Raw genomic sequence first — 21636 nt, 5'->3', positions numbered from 1 at the left:
TGAACTTGGGTAGATAAAGTACAATTTTTGGACATTTTGCCCTTCTCTCCCCCAATTTAAAGGTTGCTTCGTTCCCTTCTTTTTATCACATTTTTCACCCTTTCTTGCACGCTCATGTCTCACTTGTTTTCTCTTTTGCAAATTTTGAAGACATGTCCACACAATCAAATCGACTGAAAAATAAAATCGAGGATGCAAGGAAGTGGTCGATTTGAGGTTTTCAGCTTCACCATTTTGTGGATGCAATTCAAAGGCAGAAATTAGAGTAGTGGAATCTTTAAGAAAATCTTCTAGAGGTAAGTTGTATTATTATTGTAGATTTCAAGTTTGTGATTTTTTTCGTTGGTACAACTCGAAAGAGCTACATGGGCACTAAACGGGTTTTCAGTAAACTTTAATTGTGGAGCATACACTAGATTGGGGGACAGTGCATTTGCAACATATGAAGATGAACAAGATGGTTATGATATAGATAATGTGGTATCGAAAGCGTCGAATTCCAGGAAATCAAACTTAACTGTCGGGCGCAATGAAAAAGTGGCTAGCAATGTTAATTTTTGGATTGGAGTTAGTGGAGTTTTATTTTTGGTGGTTTTCATTCTGTTAATCAAGTAAAAATCAAGGTTTGTTGTAATTGTATTCTAATTCCTCAAATATGCAGTTTATTTTTATTTATCAAGGGTTGTTCTAATTGTATTGTAATTTAAAAAATGTAGTTTATTTTTATTTCTAGATTATAACATCATATTAAAATATTATCCGATGCTATAAAAAAGTACTACATAAGACACTTAAAATGTGCAAAATAATAAAATACCTAATTTATTGAGCACAATGTAAGCCAATTCACACTGTATCTACCAATTAAGTCAATTTACACCCTGCCAGAATGTAAATCAATTTACATTGCCAAAATTCTAAAAATGTAAGCCTAAGCCAGAAGTACATCCAACCCCATTCAAAGACATTACTACCTCCAAAAATACTATCAAACATTCTCTGCCAAAAATATTAAATAATTTAAACAATTAGCTCCATTTAAAGTAGACAAAATGTACATCCAACCCCATTCAAACACATTAAAACGATTAAGACAAAGTTACAACTCCATTATTCATGGCCTCCATGGCCTTTTCTTGGACCTCTCCATGATTCTTTCCAAAACTTGGAAAATTGATAGCCTTTTGTTTCTATTTGTATTTATGTGTCCTCTTGAGCTTGTTCCAACAGTGTCTCCCATCAAAGCAGCATTTCTACATCCTTGATAACCAATTTTTTGCCAATAATAATAATAAAAAAAAAGTTTTAAAAATAGTTGTAGTAAAATATAAAAATAAGGGAATCTATAATAACAGAACTTACAATAGATGGATGAGTGCTTGTAGGGGGTGTTGCTACAAATAATCAAATAGTTGTTTGTTCATTCTACATTTAAAAAGGTAATACATCAAGGATTATATTTTAATTGCTCACTTACTACACAGTCGCAAGCATTTAATAGTCAATTTCTTGCTGTTAATAAGAGAGAGAGAGAGAACTACAGTGCTTACAGTAGATGGAGGAGTCTTTGTCGAGTGTGTGGCTGCAGATGATCCAGTTTGTTCAATCTGCATTTGAAAAAAGAAAATGTAATATGTCAAGAATACTACAGTAAACAAGCAGCAAAAAGAACAATATTTTAATTGCTATAAGAACTTATAGTGCTTACAGTAGATGAAAGAATGCCTGTTTGCAGTGTGTTTGCACTTTATGGTAGTGGTAAGCCTGAAACTTTATAGTAAAAGTTCATTGTTCATTTCCTCCCACCACGTTTGTCATATATAACTCATAACTCATACATTCCTAGAAAATCAATATCTATCCCTTCAAAGATCTTTTTTATGCTCCTACATATTTAGATTTTTTACCATCCACAAATCTACTATCGTACCAAAAATGAATATCATGCAAGTCACTACCTGCACATGGAAGAAAAAAAAAACAAATACAACTTTTTAAAAGGAGGCAATTCTCAAACAAGGAGCAAATTTTAAAAGTAGATACACACATTTATCATAGGTGATTTTGTAAATATTTATATTATCACGGGGGGTCAATTAGTAACTGATAATTTTCAAACAGGCCCACATTTCTTAAATATAACAAAATATAATAATAGAATATAATAATTCAAAAATAGGGACCACATACTATCATAAAAGATCTAAATAGAATTCTTAAATTTTACAAACTATCATAAAAAGTATAAATAGAATTAAAAAATATAATAATTTTCAAATGGGTACCACGTATACATTATAATATTCCCAAAAGTCATGAACATTCATAAACAGTCATAAAAGCATAATATAATAAAGCAAATCTAAGATGGAAGCCAGCCAAAACATAATAAAATAATTCAAATTATAAACTAAAAATATAAATAAAACAAACATATCATCATTGTCTTGCACAGTTCACCAAGTCCCAATCTTTTTTTTTTTTTTTTCTTTTGTCTATACATTAAAATAGTAGATCTAGAAAACTAACCTCATATATCATTTAACCTCTTTTATTTCTCTCCTGCAGAAACTATAAAAGGAAAAACCCTACACAGAATAACATAGAATAAAGAAATAAGAAAAACCCTAAAAATCGGTTCTTTAACCGATAATTTATTTTTAAAAATCATCAAAAATACCTTAAAGTAGTAGATTTGGAAACTAACCTCATATATTTCCGAAACCTCGTTGATTTCTCTCCTACCGAAACAAAAAAAAAAAAAAAAAAACACCTACATCGAAAAACTCAGACTTTTATGTTTAAAAATTTAGTACAAAACTATAAAAGCCCTAAATCATACTCTAAATCATAAGAAAAATCCTAACATAACATAACTATAAAAATCGTAAATTATAAAAATCCTAATGCAACATAAACACCACAAAAAAAAGAAGAGCGAAAAGTAGAGATACCCACCTTCGTTAACATTTTTTTGTTGATTATACAAGTTTTTCTTCGCGATTTAACGGTCAGATTTAAAATTTTTTAGCAAAGTAACCTAAAAAATCAAAGGATTAGGGTTTTCTCTCAATTAGTTGAAGAAGTAGGACGTCTGGTCTAAACTGGTCAATAGCCCATTCATATATATGGAGGGGCATTTTAGTTATTATCCCTGTAAAATTAGGCTGTCATTGACTGGGGGCAGTGTGATTTTTTATTTATAACATGGGGTGAAACTGATTTTTTTTTTTCATAGGGGTTTTTTGATCTTTTAGCATAACATAGGGAGCAAAATGAATTTAACTCGATAATAATTTGACATCAACGGTTACTTGTTGGGCAGAAACATAATTTACTGTTTTTGGGGGGTGCAAAGTGCAAAATCCTCCTTTCTTTGTAAGAAAAATGGCCAAAACCCCTTGAAAACTGAACTCGAATTCATCACAAAGAGCGCAACAGCAAATTCGGTCGTTGCACGCAGGAATCGAATTGTCTGCATAAATACAAGAGACGAGTGGCAGAAATGAGCTCGCAAACGGTGCCGTATCACCAACCGGCCACGCTGGAAGAAGTTCGAACCCTTTGGATTGGGGATTTGCCTTATTGGGCCGACGAGAACTACCTCCGCGGCTGGTTCTCGCACACTGGCGAGGTACGGATAATTGTGTATTTGTATATATACGTATATGCATACTCGTTGTGGCAATTTGTAATCTTTCTGTTTAAAATGTTTGCTGGGTTGTTTGAACTTTTTGTGTGCTGAAAATTTTCTGACAATAAACGATGGTGCGATTGCTAGTTCACTGTAAAAAGTACCGAGCGCACTCCCACCCGATTCAGTTGGTTTCGAGTTCTTGAAATCCCTTTTTGATTTTATTTGATAAATAAAATATGAAGTATTGATTGTTATGTAGCTTGGAGGGCCCTGGTGCATAAATGAGTTTCTTCTGTTGTTTATGATTTTTGGCTCTAGTAGGATTTGGTTTTAGAGGATTGCTAATTAGAAATATGAGTGCTATATGATTTCTTCACCGTATCTTCTATGCCCAAAATGGTTGAAGTAGATTTAATTTTGGATATTTTGGGGTTCATGGCCTTTGCTTTACGTTGTTTTATGGTTCAAGATAGTAGTTTTGCTGTTGTGGACTATCGTTACAGATACTTTCCGCTATGCTTTCTAGCGGGAATCAAATTAGACATGTTGATTTTCAATGGTATGGGTTTTGGTTTGTGGAAGCAAATGACATGTATTGTGGTTGCATAAATACAGGTCCTCTCAATCAAAGTAATTCGCAACAAAATCACAGGTCAGCCCGAGGGTTACGGGTTTGTGGAATTTACATCACATCAAGTAGCAGAAAGCATTCTGCAGTCCTATAATGGAACACAAATCCCCGGGACTGAATTAACTTTCAGGTTGAATTGGGCATCTTCTGGGATTGGAGAAAGGCGTGCTGATGGAGGCCCTGAGCACTCTATTTTTGTCGGGGATTTAGCACCTGATGTTACAGACTACCTGTTGCAGGAGACTTTCAGAGCTAGTTATCCATCAGTTAGAGGGGCCAAGGTGGTGACAGATCCTAACACTGGGCGTTCTAAGGGATATGGATTTGTTAAGTTTGCTGATGAGATGGAAAGGAACAGAGCAATGGTTGAGATGAATGGTGTCTATTGCTCAACTAGGCCCATGAGGATTAGTGCAGCAACACCTAAGAAAACAGCTACTGGTGTACAACAGCAGTATGGTGCCGCTAAAGGTGAAAATCCTTTCTATTGATTCTGCAAGATGTCGTTTCCTACTGTGATTGGTTACAGTTTCCTCATGTGCTGGTAGCTGATAGCAGGTCATGAATTTTTAAAGTAGATCGGTTAGTGAGTTCTTTAATGTTCTTTTTTCACATAGAGATGAGAATAGCAAGCATGATACAGGAAATTTTGTCCCCTTTTAGTATTATTTGACATTAACTCATAATGGGGGCTGCCTCACTGATGGATTACCTGTAGAGTATCTTTAAGAAACAATTTTTCAGTTGCTTTCAGATTTGCTACTGACAAATGCCTCTTATACTTTATCTAATTTGGGGCAACCTCAATGCTCTCTAGATTTTCTCTTCATGAGAACTCTAGTCATACTAGCATAAGAGCATATTCACCTCTCAATTCCTTTTTAGTGACAGAATTTAAGTGTTCCTTCTTTGGTTCTTCAGTGCTTGGTCTTCTGTACTCTTAGTCGGAACTTCTTTTATTCCTTTTCTGGCAGCAATATATCCACCTCCAGTTTACACAACACCAGTGCAGACACTTCCTGTTGATAACGATATAAATAACACTACTGTAAGTCAACATCTTAATGTTCTTGTTTGTAGCTCCATATGTGTTTTTGTCTTATATAACTTACTGAATTGCAGGTTTTTATTGGTAATCTGGATCCCAATGTAACAGAAGAAGAACTGAGGCAAATATTCCTGCAATTTGGGGATATTGTGTATGTCAAAATCCCAGCAGCCAAGGGCTGTGGATTTGTGCAATTTGCCGCAAGGTAAATTTTTGCTCAGAAAACTGTCATCTGCTACCAGGTTTTGAGCAATAAGAGAAGAGCTACCTCTCTTGAACTGCAAGTTTCTGTGTCTCTAGAGAAACAACCATCTATTTCCTTTTTGCCTTTGGTTGTCGCAGGTGTTATTAATGTCTCTAATGTAATTAAAACTGGTTCTTGACGTCCTAATTATACGTGAGTTTGACAGTGCACGACCTTGTTTAGTTTGGGTAGTGTCTTACGCGTTCCTTTGCTCATATATATGGGAAGTTATTTCATCCCTGCTTGATAATTGCGTAGGACATCTGCAGAAGAATCAATCCAAAGGATGCAGGGTGCTGTGATTGGCCAACAGGTTGTCCGACTTTCTTGGGGAAGGAGTCTAACAGCGAAACAGGTTAACTCTAGCTGAAACCATCATGTTCAAGTGATGCTAAATGTTTAAGTAATAGCCCAATAGTCCAGTTATGACATAAAGGAAAAAAATCTAAACAAGCAGCACTTGACCAACTATTGTTTTATGATGTAGGATGCTACTGGCGTCTGGGGTCAATCGGCAGATCCAAGTCAATTGAGTGCTTATTATGCTTATGGACAAGGCTATGATGCCTATGCTTATGGAGCCTCTCAGGATCCTTCAGCATATACATATGGTGCATACGCTGGTTATGTACAGTACCCTCATCAGGTCACCATCACCTTATTCTTTTCTCTCTTTTATCTGCTTATTAGCTTAAGTACATAGCTAAACTTGTGGGATGGTTCCTCTTGTACCAATATTATACTTTTTGTTCCTATATGCTAGATAAGATGCCATCAAGAAGCAGTAAAATGTCAGTAAGAAGCAGCATCTTTGCTGAAGCATATAAAAATGTGACTAGAAGCTTCCAATCTTGTTGTAGTGAAACTCATATACTAGGGTCATGAATCCGTACTTTACCAACGCCAGTGTACTTGGTTTGCATTGGTGCATAAGAATATCTTTAGGTGACACCAATGCATAATATAAGGATTCAGGGCTACTTCGAAATCCTACAATGATTCAGTACAAGAAGTATTAAGAGTTGAGGTGTGGTATAACATTTAATGACATAACAATTTCTCTTTCTGGCCTGTCTTCAAGTTAGAGTGTTTTGTCATTGTTATTCCAGCAAAGCCGTTCATTTATTCTCACAAGATCACCTAAACTTACGAGAAGAATGTTATCCTTTTGGATGCTGTTGGATTTACTATTTAGATTTACTCTTTTTCTCTCCTGTGGGTGACTATTTACATATTTCTCTTTACAGACGGAAGGGGCTCAGGATATGGCTGCCTTATCAGGCATTGCTCCACCGATGGAACACAGAGAGGAAGCATATGATCCCTTGGCTACACCAGATGTTGACAAGTAATCTTGACACTATGTTTTGTTTCTTTCAGATAATTTGGTCTGATCTAACATAATGTTTACTGTAGGTTAAATGCTGCCTACCTTGCTGTTCATGGAAGTGCCATTTTGGGAAGGCCTTTGTGGCAGACCACCTCTTCACTGCCACAGCAAACTTAAATGTTAGTGGTCCACAGACAATATACTTGTTTTTGGTTGCAAGGAGAAAGTAATGCATCTCATTCTGAACTAAATGTTGCACGTCACGTACAGCACAACCATCCTTATGCCACAAACTTTGAGTCCTAGGTTCTGGTGAGGCATCTAAATCCTTAGTATTACTACATCACTGCCAGATTAACTCCTGCATGCAAGGAGGGATTACTTTTATGAGTTTTAGTAATCCTTCAAATTGAGATAGTCAATGTATTTTCTTGCCATCTAGGAATTGGTCCCTGAATCTATATATTAAAATTTGTAGTTGAGAGAATGCATCAAAGCTTCTTACCATTATGAATATCATGTACGATTTTGGCGTTGTAATGAAATATCTTTGCTCAAATAGATGGGTGGCAATCTCCATATGAAGCACATTGCAAAATTTTAGGTGCTCTGATATACAGTGAAATCCCCCATGTGGTGGTGCATAGAATGAGTGTTAGTCGTTTGGAGGCATGGTGATCAAAGAGTTGAGGGAGTTGAGAAATCTAGTATTCATTATGTTGCTCTTTCCAAGCTTCACATGATAAGTTCTTGCTGTGCTACAATAAAGATTTCCGATTGAAGTAAACCATCAAGAACTTCAACTCAGTTGAATGAGAAGATAAATCTATCACTGCTATGTATGATGCCTGTTTGTGTTGTGAAAAATGTATCAACGCGTTATAATTGCATCAGCTGGTTTTGCCAGAATTTGAGAACCTCAAACCATTAACTTGTTTGACAAAAGCCAAGCCGATGACTGTATCTTTTTTCTGGACATAGCTTTTTCTGAACCATGTTGCTTGTCATTGTGCTGAGATATTAGGCAGAATACTGAAATTCAGCATAATTGAAGCAGAACTCGTTATGGCAAGTCAAGTTGATACCTATGTCGCATGATTTCATTTGTTTGTGCTGCTAAAGTTAGACCACTATGGTGCTCATAAACTGCACCAAGCCAGATTCACATCCAAAAGTGAGTTGAAAATATAATGAATAGAATTATCAGATATAGTCAATAAAAAAAATTATATAGAAGTCTGTATATTTATCTCTGACAAGTGCTTATTCAAATAAATGGTTTAAGCCACATGAAGTACCACATGGGGAATCCTTTTCCAAAAAAAAAGAAGCAAACAAAATTGTTCTCTGCAGAAACTTTAAAATCTCCGAAGAAATAAGTAATAAACTAAAATTTAATGATGTAATTCATGAAAACATTCAAATTTGGATCTCCTAATAATGGTTGAATTAGAGATACTTGGCCAGCCAGGGAAGGTCCTTGCTGTCTTTCAGCGCAAAAGTAACATCATCACTGCAAATTACGCGACACGAGTTTCAGTAAATAAAACAAATCGACAGAGTTCTACTTTGCGATGCATGCATACTCCTAAACGTACTGAATGCTCCTTAAATCTGGATATGTGTTGAATATGCTTTTCGAAGTATCCAAAAATAAGTGAACAAAATTGTGGATGCAATACTTAAGATGAAAGTAGAGATTTCCAATATATCTTGATGTATAGACACCTTTTTAATATTTTATAAAAGTTGGGCAGAAATTAAAAATAAAAAATCTGAACTATCTCATCTATTCTTCTATTATATTGTAAATTCTTTGACTTTTATTGTACTTCAGAAATTATTATATCTTGGATCTAAATTGACAATTAATGTAGATACAATTAGTAAATTTGAATTACCAACATTGGTGTTCTAATGTTATCCTAGTCTGTTCTCTGTTATATATACACATACATATACATATGAATATTTATAATGCATATGTCGTATCCAACCCACATTTCTGCCGTATTCTTTGAGAACTATTGTTCTTGTGTGAATGTATTCACACCCCTGTATCCATATCATGCATCATAGGCTCTACTTGATGTTTGCTTTTATGGGGGGAAGGGAGGGGGGCGGGGTGAGTGTGATATGAAGGTTATAATCTCCGTTGATGTAGATGATTGCCATGTTTCTATGGTATGCATGTACTCTTAACGCTTAATTTCATCTTTGTTATAGTCTCACCTGGGATAGTTGAGCTGCAATTTCTGCAATTTGTGCCTTGTGCCAGCCTCACACAATAATATTCTGCATTCCCCAAGCTTGCATCTGGCCGTTAAACAATAGAGAATGAATGAATATGTGAGAAATAATCTCATTATACAAGATCTGTCGTTTCTTTTTCTAGGGAAAAAAAGGAAAACCAGTATAATTTCAGAACCATTTTGTGAAAGCCACAATTTTGTCGCAAGATTTGAATTCCAAGTTGAATAAAGGCTCACCATTGCCGTTAACAACACTGATAAATTACCAATTTTACTACACAAATATTGGAAGTGATCTCTTCGAAGAATAGTGAAGAAAATCAGATCCAGTGTTACTATAAAAAAAAAAAAGAACAAAATAAAAAATATTGAACACATCTGAAGTCTTCTGTTTCTATAGTTTACTCTTGCGCCTGAGAGTTTTCAAGTGCTATCATAGACTCGCAAGGTACTAGAAAATAGAACATGTAACAGTGGCTTACCCGACTTTCAGGAGCGTGTCATACCCTGGAACCATTTCTCCATTACTAGAGCAGAAACAGGAGACTGTCATTGCCAGCTGCATGATGGAAGATTCTATCAGACAAGGCATTCAATGACGTGAAAAACATTGAGCTAGCTGACATTGCATACGAATCGCCTCATTAGCCTGGCGATGCCTATGACTGACTTTCTCGGGTCAGTTTGTGTAAATCTATCTATGGCGGAAACTGCAGGCTTGAGGAGATAGAAATGAGGAATAAGGCAAACTCCTGCTCAATTTCATCAAAACCTACGATGCTACATTATAAAAGAAAAAGGGGAACAATGAAGAAAAGGGGCACAAAAGGCTGAGCTGCTCTATTGAATGAGACAGAGTTACTGTCATCATATAATTAATATCGCAACATGGAATATGAGCTAACATAACATCTTGGCCAAACTTCTGTGGCACGCACTTTATTATTAGGTACAAGTTTGTAAAATATTTTTGTGGGCGTCCTAATTAAAGATAGCTGATAGGTGGCCAATTATCTTATTTGCACACTAAATTCATCCTAATAAGAAAAACTGGAGTAATTGCCAACATAAGAACAATTCTTTGTTGAACCAAATAAAAACTGTGTATACTTGTGTTTAATTCTTCTTGTTTCATGCATTTCACAAGTGTCTCTGGCAAAGAAGTTGGTTGAGACCTATCTAGTAGACTTTTTATATCTTTGACATAGAGTGCAAAAGCATATAGATTTCAGTGATTTACAACTTACAAAAGTTGTAAGCTAAAAAGGGCACAGGTAAGCTACCTTTTCAAAAGTTGTCTCAGCCATTCCTGTTTTATAAAGTTCATGTACCATAGCAGCCAAGAAGATTTTACTCAGTTTAGAAGAACTTCTTATCACCTGACAACAACAAAAACAAAAAAGAAGAAAGATGAAGGACAATCATTTTTATGCATAATTGTTCCCAGCGGAAATTGATTGATGTAACCATTGGAGAAAAAAAGGTTATCCAACTCACTTGGATATGTGGCGCCTGAAACATCTCTTTTATTGCTGATTCAACATCTGCCATTCCTACCATTTTCCCTGCAAAACCAGTAAAACATGAAATCAAAGACATTTCTACCAAGACACATGTCGAGCAGTTCAGTTATCTTGTCAAGATGAGGCTGCCATGTCAGTTAACCACTAGAGAAATGTCCAAAGCAAGAGGCAAAAAAAAAAAAAAAAAGAAGAAGAAGAAGAAATACTTTGCGAAAATAAAGTTTAAGTTGTGTTATGTTGTGTAATATTAAGTACTGGAATTAATTTATGGTCAACCTTTTAGTGCTTCAAGTATCTCATCTAACTATAACCCCCAAATATGGAGTCATATGAGTAGTTAACATGTGGAACTTCCGCAGGACTTTACATTCAAGTTGCTTTATTATCAGTCAGTGAGCAGACTCACAACACATGAAATCAGAGAGCCAATTTTCTCAAATGTAGATAATTTCCAGAATGGAGACAAAATTCTGCCTCTATCAACTGCTACTTTAGTTGCAGAGCATAGATTGAGCTTAATGGGAAAATTGCTAGCCCATACAAAACGATGTATTATATCTCTGTTGACTAAACCAAATCTTGGTATGTAAGACTATAGAGACAAGAAATGATTTACCAACAATACCTAAAATCAGAGAACATTCTTCCCGTGAGCAGGAGATTGGACATTTTTATGTTCTAGGTCAGATTACCTCAGGCAGTAGATGAAAAATGACTTTATTAATTAATGCCTTCTCAAACCATAAAAGGACTGGAACTTGTGGCTTCTTCATGTTATAAGAACATATGCTGCAACCAAGCTTCTAAAATGCAATAGGTCCTATTAGAGCTGGAGGGAATTTTTAACATGGTGGACTTAGCAGAGACAGCCTAATGATACTATACCTTGTATATCCCTCACTTCATATCTGAATTTCTGTTAACTGATTCCAATGTCTTTTATAATGGAGAGTCCTTATCTTTGTTCTTGTGTTAGAGAATTTGAACACACTGCGTCAAGTTAGAGCATCCCATTTTGATTGCTTATTCTCTTAGTTTCGGTTTTATATGCTGGTCCTTTGTTTATGTAGATCAATCAGAACTAGAAAATCTATACGAGTTTCAATCACACAACTGAATATGAAATCACAAAAAGTGATAAAACAATATATGAAATCATTATAGAAAGGCCTGCCTGTAGAGTCTGTGCTAGAAAGTGGAGATTTTTTAGCACGGTAATCTGCAAGTTCTGCAGCTCTCCTACAAATCTCTAATGCCCGACGAGCATCTCCAGAAACGGCAGCCACCTAAAGTTAAATATTAACATGAGTATGACATAAATCTTCCAAAATTTAGTTTAGCCTATAAATGGGCCATTGCCTATTCCTGTATTTGAAAAGAGTGAAAGTTAAAGAAATCTCCAACTTATTGATGAAGCGGGGAGAAAGATTGCGAACCTTCCTTGAAGCAAATTCAATTGCAAGCTTTTCAAAAGCATCAATTCCTTTTAGACGACTCAAAATTATTTCTTGAAGTTGCTGATAGTTATATGGACCAAAGCAAAGCCTCTGTATGCCCATACGACTAGAAATGCGCGGCAGCAACTTCTCCGGAAGATCCATAGTGTTTGCTATTCCTGAATTGATAATGCAAGCAACAAAGCAACAGATTAGGGTAATGAATAAGAAATTCCATTGAGAGTTAGCAATATCAGCAAGCATTTTTACCTATCACAATCAGTTTGGAATTTGGCTTATTAGGCCAATCTAGAATATTGTATAAAACCTGCAAAAGAAATGTTGCACGTTTAAACGTTGCACTTCATAAAAAATAAAGAATGAAAGAAATAAAAGAAAAGGGAAGTCAGGCATATGCTTGGTCTTTCCACATAGTTGCAAAACACACCGACTGATTTCTGGTTACTAGAAGATCAAGTTCATCAATGAGAAGAATACAAGGTCTTGTATCTTTCCCGCTTTTATTTTCATCTGAAAATCGCTCATTCAAGAAATGGAGGGCCTTTTTCCAACCAACTCTATGGCCACTTAATCCTTCATAGATCACCTGGAAATAGTTATCCCAATGAGTAATCAAGAAGTATGGATAGCATCAGATACTGCAATGATTATATATCCCTACAGTATATATGTTCTCTGGTGAAGCCAGTTTGAGACCATTAATCTCCACGAAGCAGTAAGGCCTTATGCTTCCTGCATCAACCTCAGACTTCAGATTCCTCATCACAGCAAGTACACTCATTGTCTGCAGTAGTTTGGTGCAGATAAAGAGCAAGTTATATTTTGACCAGAACTAGATGTTATGATATGGAGACAGCTTCTTTCTCATGCTACAAATTCTGATTGGCAATAAATCTTTACCTTGCCAGTACCAGGGACACCATGAATGTAGAGGCATCTTCCCAGGCATTGCTCATCACATATGGCACCTTTGATGAATGTGGTTATCTCATCCATTTCCCTTCACAAAGTAACATGCCATAAGATAAGGGTATTGCATTAATCTATGACCTAATACTCAACTGTACGTACTTATCCCTACAAGGTAGAGACTTGGGCAACGTTGCAAGCAGAAGTGTTGCTTTCGCCCTTTCCAGGTCAGTCTGCTTGTGACATCGAACATGTTCTGGTATTTTCCTTGCCCCAATACGTTGCAGTCCAAATATCCGTCCCTTGCGTGAGTTCTGAAACATTAGTGCAAAATGATTGATCATTTAGTTCAAGCAAAAAGACAAGGGGATTGGGGTCTTAGATGTCAACAAAGACAAAATTGGCATACTGCAGCTACAGGGTGAGCTGGAGATGTTCGACACAATAAATTGATTTTGCTCTCATCGTCATATTCTATGTCTTCTTCTGAGACAGCATCTGACTCATCACACGAATTCCAATCATCGTCAGTGTCAGCTCCTTCACCATCCTGCAGATAAAGTGAGTATCTATAAATTCCAGAAACTGCAATGTCTATTTGGTCGGAAGTCATAACCAACTTACATCTTCAGTTTCGTCAATCTCCGCAATGCGTTTGAAACTATGCCACTGTATGTCATACTCATATTCACAGAGAAACACATCATCTCCATCATTGACAGCTTTGGAGAATTCTTTTGGGCTCATAACATAGCAATGCCTAATAATTGACTCCATCTACAAAACAAACATCATGTCACACAGAAGAATAAGATGGAAAGTTTTCTGTTGAAACAGAGAAATCTTGGTAAATATTTCATGTTTGCTCTTCCTCTGAACGGAAGACATGGACATCATAAACTTATGAGTGGCATTCACAACTTAGCAGCACAAGCTTACACAATTTATCAGGGATCCTTTTTAGAGGAGCAGGGCAAAACTACTAGGAGCTAAACAGACTCTGGAAAATATGAGTACAACAATACTCACGAAACTTATGCTTTTGATGAATCATTGCCCAATTAAGGACATAATTTAATATGCCAATGGAAGCACTCAAGAGAAGCATAAGGAAACGAAATGAAGAGAAGAGGATAGAACACCTCAATGTCAGCAAAATCATTAGTTCGATACAGCTCCCTCCTCAAATTATGAGGCTGTCTCCCCACAGCAGTTTCCTCTGGAATAATATACCACCGAGCCCGGCACCAATAAGAACCATCCACTTCTTTCCATAAACTACACAAGAACCAAAAAGAAAATAGAAATAAGATCATCTAACAATCGAAATCCCCTGAAAAGAACTCAAAGATAGGAGTGGTAGATGGAACAAACCTTTCAATACGAACTGCCCACAAATCGCTTGAAAGCAACTTTTCCCTAGCAGTCCTAGCCCTCTTCTTCCCCTTTGGTGGCTCCGGAAATTCCAATAATTTTCCAGATCTCCTGGCCTCACAATAATTACAAATCCAATCTCCTTCAGGAACCTCCTTCAATGGCGGCTTCAAGCACGTCAAATGAAACCCATTCAAACAATCATCGCACTCAATCATAATTCGCTTTCCCGCAGGCTTAAAGCACACTCTGCATTCCTCTACCTCAGGATCCTCATCGTCTGAGCTACCGTCCTCCCTCCTCTTTACATAAACATCGTCCCCTGCTGAAAACTCGCCTCCATCATAAATCACCTTTTTGTAATACACTCTTTTCTTACCTTTATTGCTAGCACTAGTACATTTATCACTTCTCAAGACCCTTCTTTTCTCGATACTTGCAGCTTCTTTGTCTTGAGTTTTTCTCTTCTTTCTGGATTCAGTGGGCTGTGGAGATGCAGGGGTTATTGAAATGGTGGCAGGTGAATGGGGGGCCGCATTCTTGTAACTTTTCAATGTCTTCCTACAGGAATGTGGGGAACTTTTCAGGGGAGAGGGTGCCGAGCTGGGCTGTGGTGAGGCGGAGGTGAGACGAAGGGAGCGCCGCAGATTGGTGGTGGGTGTTGAGGTTTGTGGGGTTGGGGGTTCAATGACGCCGTCTGGGGAAGAAATGGGTTGCTTCTTTTTGGGGGTTCGATTAGATTTCTTCATTTTCGGGGTCTCAATCATTGTTCCCCGACTCCCGGCGGCGGCGGCGTTTGTGTTATGGTGGGGAGGGGAGGAGAAGGGGATAGAGGAGTTGGGCAGAAGTCTCTTAAGTGGAAGAGTGAAATTGGCGGGAAAACTAGCAATCCTTTCGGCGCTTCATTTAATATCATATATATAATATATATATTTCAAATAATAATAATCATATTATTATTCAATAATTTTTATTATTACTTAATCAAAACGATGTACTCTGTAAATTTCTTTATTTTGCTTTCATCAAATATTGAGAGGAAAATTACAAGTCTTTTTAATTAAAATCAAATTACATCAATGTGAAGCAAATTTTAATTATATCAATGTAAAAATATTCAATGCAAAATATTAATATCAAGTCGAACAATATTAGAAAATAAAATCAAATGTATTTAAACAGTCTCAATCAAAAATTTATGCATAATGTATTTATTTTCTCCCTTTTGTTGTTTAAAGTAATCTCTTTCTCTTTGGCCTTTTTTTTTTTTATTGATTATACTTTTCTCTCTTCAGATTTGATATAACTACAGGTAAGTTTGATATGATCTAAAAAATTACATTTAATACTTTTAATGTATGTTTCTGTCTAATAAATAAGTATATTCGTTAGTCAAAATTTATCAAATTTCCTGATACTAACAAAAAAAATAAGATAAAAATCCATGTTTATCCAAAATTGACTTATTGCTGATTTATTGCAAGTCAAATAGATCTTTTTATAATCAAATTATACGTATACATCTTCACACATTAATGTATGTGAGAATTTATTGTCACAAACATAATTTAGTCAGGAAGAAATCATTTGGCATGCAATAAATCTTTTATAAATCTATTATGTATATATCCTTTTTCATTCAATTTTTTTTGTTAACATCAACAAATTCGGTGAATTTTATCTAACGGAATAATCTATTTGTTAGATGAAAGCAAACTTCATGATTATTTTGTATAATATTTTAAACAACAATAAATTTACGTGTAATTACGTCAAACCATTAATTATGGAAGAGAGTATAGTTATCCCTTTTTCTTTTTCTCCTACTTGCATTTTCTTCCTCGTTTTCGTGAATTAATGAATAACGGATTGAGTTTATAATTTCGTATCCCGTTGCATCTTCTATTTCACTTAACATATAAAAATTATATATATAATTCTTTTTCATAAATTATATGAATAACGTAATATTTATGTAGGTAACATATATGTATTAATTAAAATAAAAGATACAGTATAACTGTAGAATAAAGAGTTCCAATCTGCGAAACTAGTTTGAATTTTGCACATCATTACAATCTACATCATTCCTCACAATAAATACAAATGCATGCAGCCAGCTAGCAATACCTCATCACACTGTAGAAAGATGGCCAATTTTTTACACAATGGAAACCCGACTACTTTACGTTCGTATTATTGCTACATAGCAAAGAGACGCATTTTGGTGGTTATTGTGTTGAACCCTCTTAAATCACGACTTTTTCAAGCCCAAAAGAATGAGAAGAATTCCGAGGTAATCAAAGACGTAGGCTGATTTGAAGAGCTGTAACTTGTGGTCATTCCAGGGAGGATATCTGAACCAAAAATCCACCAGGAAGCTTCTTCTTGCAATCACCTTCTCGTGGGAGAACACCTCGAATGAGAACTTCCCATGATACCTTCCGAACCCACTCTCTCCAACTCCTCCAAACGGAAAACTATCAGCAACATACTGACAGTGACATATACGAGGTTAGTACACATCATAGATTTCGACAAAATTATTGAGGCGTTGTTTACTAGGAGATATAGGATTGTAAGGCCGAAGATTGAATTTACGTTTTGATTTGCAATAGGTGGAACTTTATTGTGAACAACTTGTTAACTTCAATGTTAGGTAATGTATTAATCAAGTGTATACTATTATCCTTGCTATGAAGGTTTAAAGAGGCTTTTGAAAAATTTGCTAGTAGGTCATTTAACGCAACGGGACATTTGGGAGATGAGTTGTCAGAATATTTAATGTAGTGAGTCATTTTGGATAAAATTTTGGAAAAAATTGGGGACAATAAATGTGGAAATGCATCAAGAAGCCTGATTGTAATCAGGCACCGGCACCAAAATAAGAATCCGACCAATGTTGGTCAGATTCAAATCTTGGTGCAATAGAGCACTGCACCGGGCCTAGACATTATTATCGGAACGCCAAGAGAGTTTGTAAATGGAGCATTGAGGTGAATTGGTACGGATATCTAACCCAATGTCAGGCTGATAAACGAAACGTGAATGTTGATGTTTGTACGGAAAAGGGATTCTCGTAGGAAAAATGTATATGTGGTGTGCATGTTTTCGTTTTAAAATTTAGGAACCAAAATCAAGAAATTCTGTTTCGATCCTATGTTTTTCCTACACAATGTATTGTCTGTTTTAGTAAAAAGTGAATATGCCGTCACCATCATAAACGCTTATGTAGAGTAGCTAGGATCTGGGAAAGTCATCGAATGATTTTGTTTTCGACAAGGACGTGAAATCATGTCCTCGCGTAAGTTATTGTCTACTTTGAAGGCGCATAACTAGCGAGATGGGACTTTGAGACTCCTATGTACGGGTTCTGAAATTTCAAGACAGGCATACAGCAACAAAAGTTACTAATGAACTTACTTGGATAATAGCATCATTAAAAACGATGCTTCCTGAAGATGTCCTGGACGACAACTTTTTCTTGAGTCCTTCACTATTTGTGAATGCATATATTGCAAGTGGTCTAGGCATTGAATTTATGAATTCAATGCTGTCTTCAATCCTCTCCAACTGTCAAAACATAAGCTATTTTCTTTTGTAAGAAAAAGAAAGTGCCCCACAGTAACAGAGACGATGAAGTCGTGTAATAATCGAGACAAACTATATAAAACATGTGCTCACAGTGATTATAGGAAGCAACGGTCCAAATATTTCTTCACTCATAATTCCAGAATTAACTGGGGGATCGAGCAGTAAAGTCGGTTCAATAAACCTGCAAACAAAAGAAGAGTGATGTTAATAAATGTGCAGAAGTCTGAGCTGAATTAAAGCAGAAATCTCGATTAGGAATACTTACAGATTATCTTCGTCCAGCCAACCGCCGTGAACAATAGAGTTTGTAACCATTGGTTCATTTAAGAGATTCCTCAAACGTGAAAAATGACTTTTATTGATTATTCTTGCAATGTTTTCTTTCTGATTTTCCCCGAACATGCTGAATATTGCAGTCTTCAACAGTTCTACCTGAATTTGATCAAAACAACATTGTTCTTGTCAAAGAATGTAATAGCAAAGACAAAGTTGGTGTAAAATAGTAGCTAGCAAATATGTCTGTGTGTTAATTAACAATACCAAAGTGCTTGAGAACTTCTTTTCCACTAGGATATAGTCGATGGCGATGCAGGCCTGGCCAGCGCACGTCCCGAACTTTGCTGAAAGTATCCGTTTCATCGCGATCTGATTAACATCGTTATCACAACAGAAACTGAATTTAGAAACCAAGTTTGAGCAAAAATGAGACCGGTTTTGTGTCTTATGATTGAAAAATAAAAGCTGAGACCACCTTCTGATCCCAAGAACTTGAGAGAACGTCGACGACTGCAGGACATTTGCCCCCCAATTCTAATGCAACCGGCGTCAGATTCCTGGCAGCAGCAGTCATAACTACACGACCCACCTTAGCACCACCTATTTATGGAGAGTTTTTGTGCCTCTTAGGAACTCAGAGTGTGACACAATGTCATAACATATGAACAAAACAAGGCATGACAATAATGTTTTTTTAAACCTGTGAAAAATATCTTGTCCCATTTCTGTTGCAATAGCTGCTCACCAACTGAGACACCACCTTGGACGATTTTTATGGCCGTTGTATCCAAATAAGCATGAACTAATTCAGCTAATACCGACGACGATACTGGAGATAGCTCCGATGGTTTTATAACCGCACCATTCCCCGCAGCAATTGCTCCTACTAACGGTTCCAAACATAGTCCTAAAAAATGTCCAACGAAACAAAAAATTAAGCCCGGAAAGAAAACCAACACAGTCTTTGAGCGGGACACATAAAGAGACAAACAACCTTGCTAAACTCAAATTTTGCATCTCGTATTACATTTTACATATACGACATGTCATCGCGGAAAGAAACGCAACATAGTCATTGAGTGGGACAGATAAAGAGACGACAACCTTATTAAAATCGAATTTTACATCTCATATTACATTTGACATATACAACATGTCGCATAAATATAAAATTACATTATTTATGTAGAAAGACTGAGTTAAATTAATTAAATAGGAAGAAAATACTGAAATTGTACCAAAAGGAAAATTCCAAGAAGACATGATGAGGACAACTCCAAGAGGCTCAGGAACTAACTGTGCGCTTGCAGGGAATGCGGCCAGTGGCAATTCAGCCTGTGAATACACTAAACAATAATTACTCAATATAAACATGAAATTGTACTATTCTTTAAGAAGACATGAAATTGTACTATTCTCTCGCGGTGTTTTGGAATAACTTCTATATCTGTTTTTAGAATAAATTGTAGGAAAACTGGTACGGTGAGTAATAGTAAAAATCAAGAATGTTTAAAAATATAAATTAAAAATGAAAAATATTTTAGTTGGTGAAATTAGAGTTTTAATCCCGTAAAATAGGTTTATGTTACGAGACTTTCAAATAATCTGGAAAAAAAAAAGGCTCAACTATTTTACGGAATTTTTTAAAAATAATTTCAAAATTTGAATGAATTTAATAATCTCATGTCCAAATTTCAATTTAAAATGAAATGGTAAAAATACGTGCAATGCCTGTGTTCGTTGGATTTGAAATCAACATTAAACATCATTTGAGATTGAGAGAGGAGGCGAGCTATTTGACCTTTCTGCCTGCCATCCATTTCTTCAAACCCTGGAGCGCGTAATTGACAGATTTTATCAAGGGTCCTACCTGCAGACAACATGAGAAGAAAAAAAAACCTCGGAAAACAAAACCCTAAACAACAACAATACATGTATGTAATAAACACACACAAACACGCCTACCTCATCTCTATACGACTCCACATGATGCTTCCCCAAGTCCTGTCCGAGGGCTCTGCAGATGTCGTCCTCTCTCTCCAGCAGCAGCGACAGCAACCTCTTCAGCTGCTCTCTCCGCCACGACTCCTCCCTCGTTTTCCCTGAACTAAATGTCTGCCGCACCTCTCTCACGCTCTCTGCTATCATCGTCGTATCATCACTGCTGTGACTCTGAGATTCCATTTCCCCTCACTGCTACCTCAGCTACTGCAGTACTACTCAGCTAAGTGCAGCTGGTGCTGGTGCATTTATACCTGCTCCAACTACTACTCCCATCGCTCCACCGTTGGATGTCATCAGAATTCATTTAATGTTTTTGCCTTGCCGCCTCCGTAACCACGTGCGCTTCGTTGATTCGTGGGTGTGTGATTAATGCTGGACACGTACGTACGTGGGTGAGACGTGGATTGTTATATCGTAATATGTCAGTATTTTCAGTATTATATATATTATTTCCAAAAAAGAAGTATTCTATACTTTCTACTTTTAAAACCTTCAATAACTTTCCTAATTTTTTAATATTTAAACCAAAATAGACTAAAATATTCTAATTTCCTTTAACCAAAAAAACAAATATATTTCTAGACAAAGAAAGTATTAAAGAATGAAATCCGAAGATAAATTAACAAAAAATTGTAAGAGTAAATTACAATGACATTCCCAAAGTTTAACATAATTATGAATATTCTCTCGTCATTTAAAGAATTATCATTTTTATTTTAACGGCCGTCTAATAATGGCTCATTCCATTAGTTTTAGTTAGATTTTCATCTATTTTTTTACGGTGAACAGACAAAAATGCCTTTGCGAAATAAGAATTATATTTTTATTTATTTTTAAAATTATTTATTGACAAATTGAATAATTTTTTTATAAATTTTTATTTTAAAAAATAAGGGCATAGTTGATAATTTCATATATTCATCCAAGGATTACATAATTTCATCAAATATCAGGAGGGACATTTACAATTTTTCAAACAATGAAGTGACATTCATAATTATATTAAATTTCAAGGTTTAAGTGATATTTTAATTATTTTTATTTAAATTTTCATACGAGAGATTCTTTAATGAGAATTTCTAATATCAGTATTGATTTTTATATTTTGTTTTGAAAATTCATCCAATCAGCGTCCTTTTTGATGTCCTCAGTGAAGCTCTCCCAAACGTAGGTGGTCTCCATCGGAGGTTGGCGTGATCAAGAGGGTGTTTGGATAAGTTAATATAAATATTTTTATAAGTTAATATATTTTATAGAATGTTTCGAGTTTATAAAATATTAAATTTTATTTTAAAAATAAATTTAATAGATATTTGGATAAAATAAAATTTTGAAATTTATAACATATTAGTTTGTT

General features: G+C 35.7%; 3 protein-coding genes and 1 non-coding gene across 4 annotated transcripts; 1 reads left to right on the top strand and 3 right to left on the bottom strand.

Moving 5' to 3' along the window:
• Positions 1–3396: 3396 nt before the first annotated feature.
• On the top strand, positions 3397–7449 carry LOC105163573 (RNA-binding (RRM/RBD/RNP motifs) family protein). Its single transcript, XM_011081982.3, has 8 exons — positions 3397–3634; positions 4253–4739; positions 5243–5316; positions 5391–5521; positions 5819–5915; positions 6048–6206; positions 6808–6908; positions 6977–7449. The coding sequence occupies exons 1-8, from the start codon at positions 3506–3508 to the stop codon at positions 7065–7067; spliced, it is 1269 nt and encodes a 422-aa protein (XP_011080284.1). The 5' UTR covers positions 3397–3505; the 3' UTR covers positions 7068–7449.
• A 651-nt stretch (positions 7450–8100) lies between these two features.
• LOC105163574 (origin of replication complex subunit 1B) lies at positions 8101–15288 on the bottom strand. The gene is made up of 16 exons (XM_088881646.1): positions 14406–15288; positions 14174–14309; positions 13656–13808; positions 13441–13581; positions 13194–13345; positions 13023–13122; positions 12784–12906; positions 12550–12708; positions 12372–12429; positions 12102–12280; positions 11840–11951; positions 10640–10707; positions 10426–10521; positions 9625–9701; positions 9123–9206; positions 8101–8403 (listed from the first exon to the last, which is right to left on the bottom strand). The coding sequence occupies exons 1-16, from the start codon at positions 15170–15172 to the stop codon at positions 8340–8342; spliced, it is 2469 nt and encodes an 822-aa protein (XP_088737772.1). The 5' UTR covers positions 15173–15288; the 3' UTR covers positions 8101–8339.
• On the bottom strand, positions 13671–13748 carry LOC148787948 (small nucleolar RNA snoR28). The gene has a single exon (XR_016066272.1). It is a non-coding gene; the product is annotated as a small nucleolar RNA snoR28 (small nucleolar RNA).
• Positions 15289–16448: 1160 nt separating the features above from the next.
• LOC105163575 (aldehyde dehydrogenase family 3 member F1) lies at positions 16449–20565 on the bottom strand. The gene is made up of 10 exons (XM_011081986.3): positions 20241–20565; positions 20077–20145; positions 19514–19610; positions 18976–19182; positions 18751–18875; positions 18540–18644; positions 18265–18431; positions 18090–18180; positions 17829–17978; positions 16449–16899 (listed from the first exon to the last, which is right to left on the bottom strand). Exons 1-10 carry the CDS (start codon positions 20457–20459, stop codon positions 16660–16662), a joined length of 1470 nt encoding a protein of 489 aa, XP_011080288.1. The 5' UTR covers positions 20460–20565; the 3' UTR covers positions 16449–16659.
• Positions 20566–21636: the final 1071 nt, after the last annotated feature.

Source organism: Sesamum indicum, linkage group LG6 (assembly GCF_026168435.1).
Source record: "Sesamum indicum cultivar Baizhima isolate 11 linkage group LG6, ASM2616843v1, whole genome shotgun sequence".
NCBI classification, from domain to species: domain Eukaryota; kingdom Viridiplantae; phylum Streptophyta; class Magnoliopsida; order Lamiales; family Pedaliaceae; genus Sesamum; species Sesamum indicum.
The sequence above is the reverse complement of the archived record's forward strand: the minus strand, read 5'-3'. Positions and strand labels throughout refer to the sequence as shown.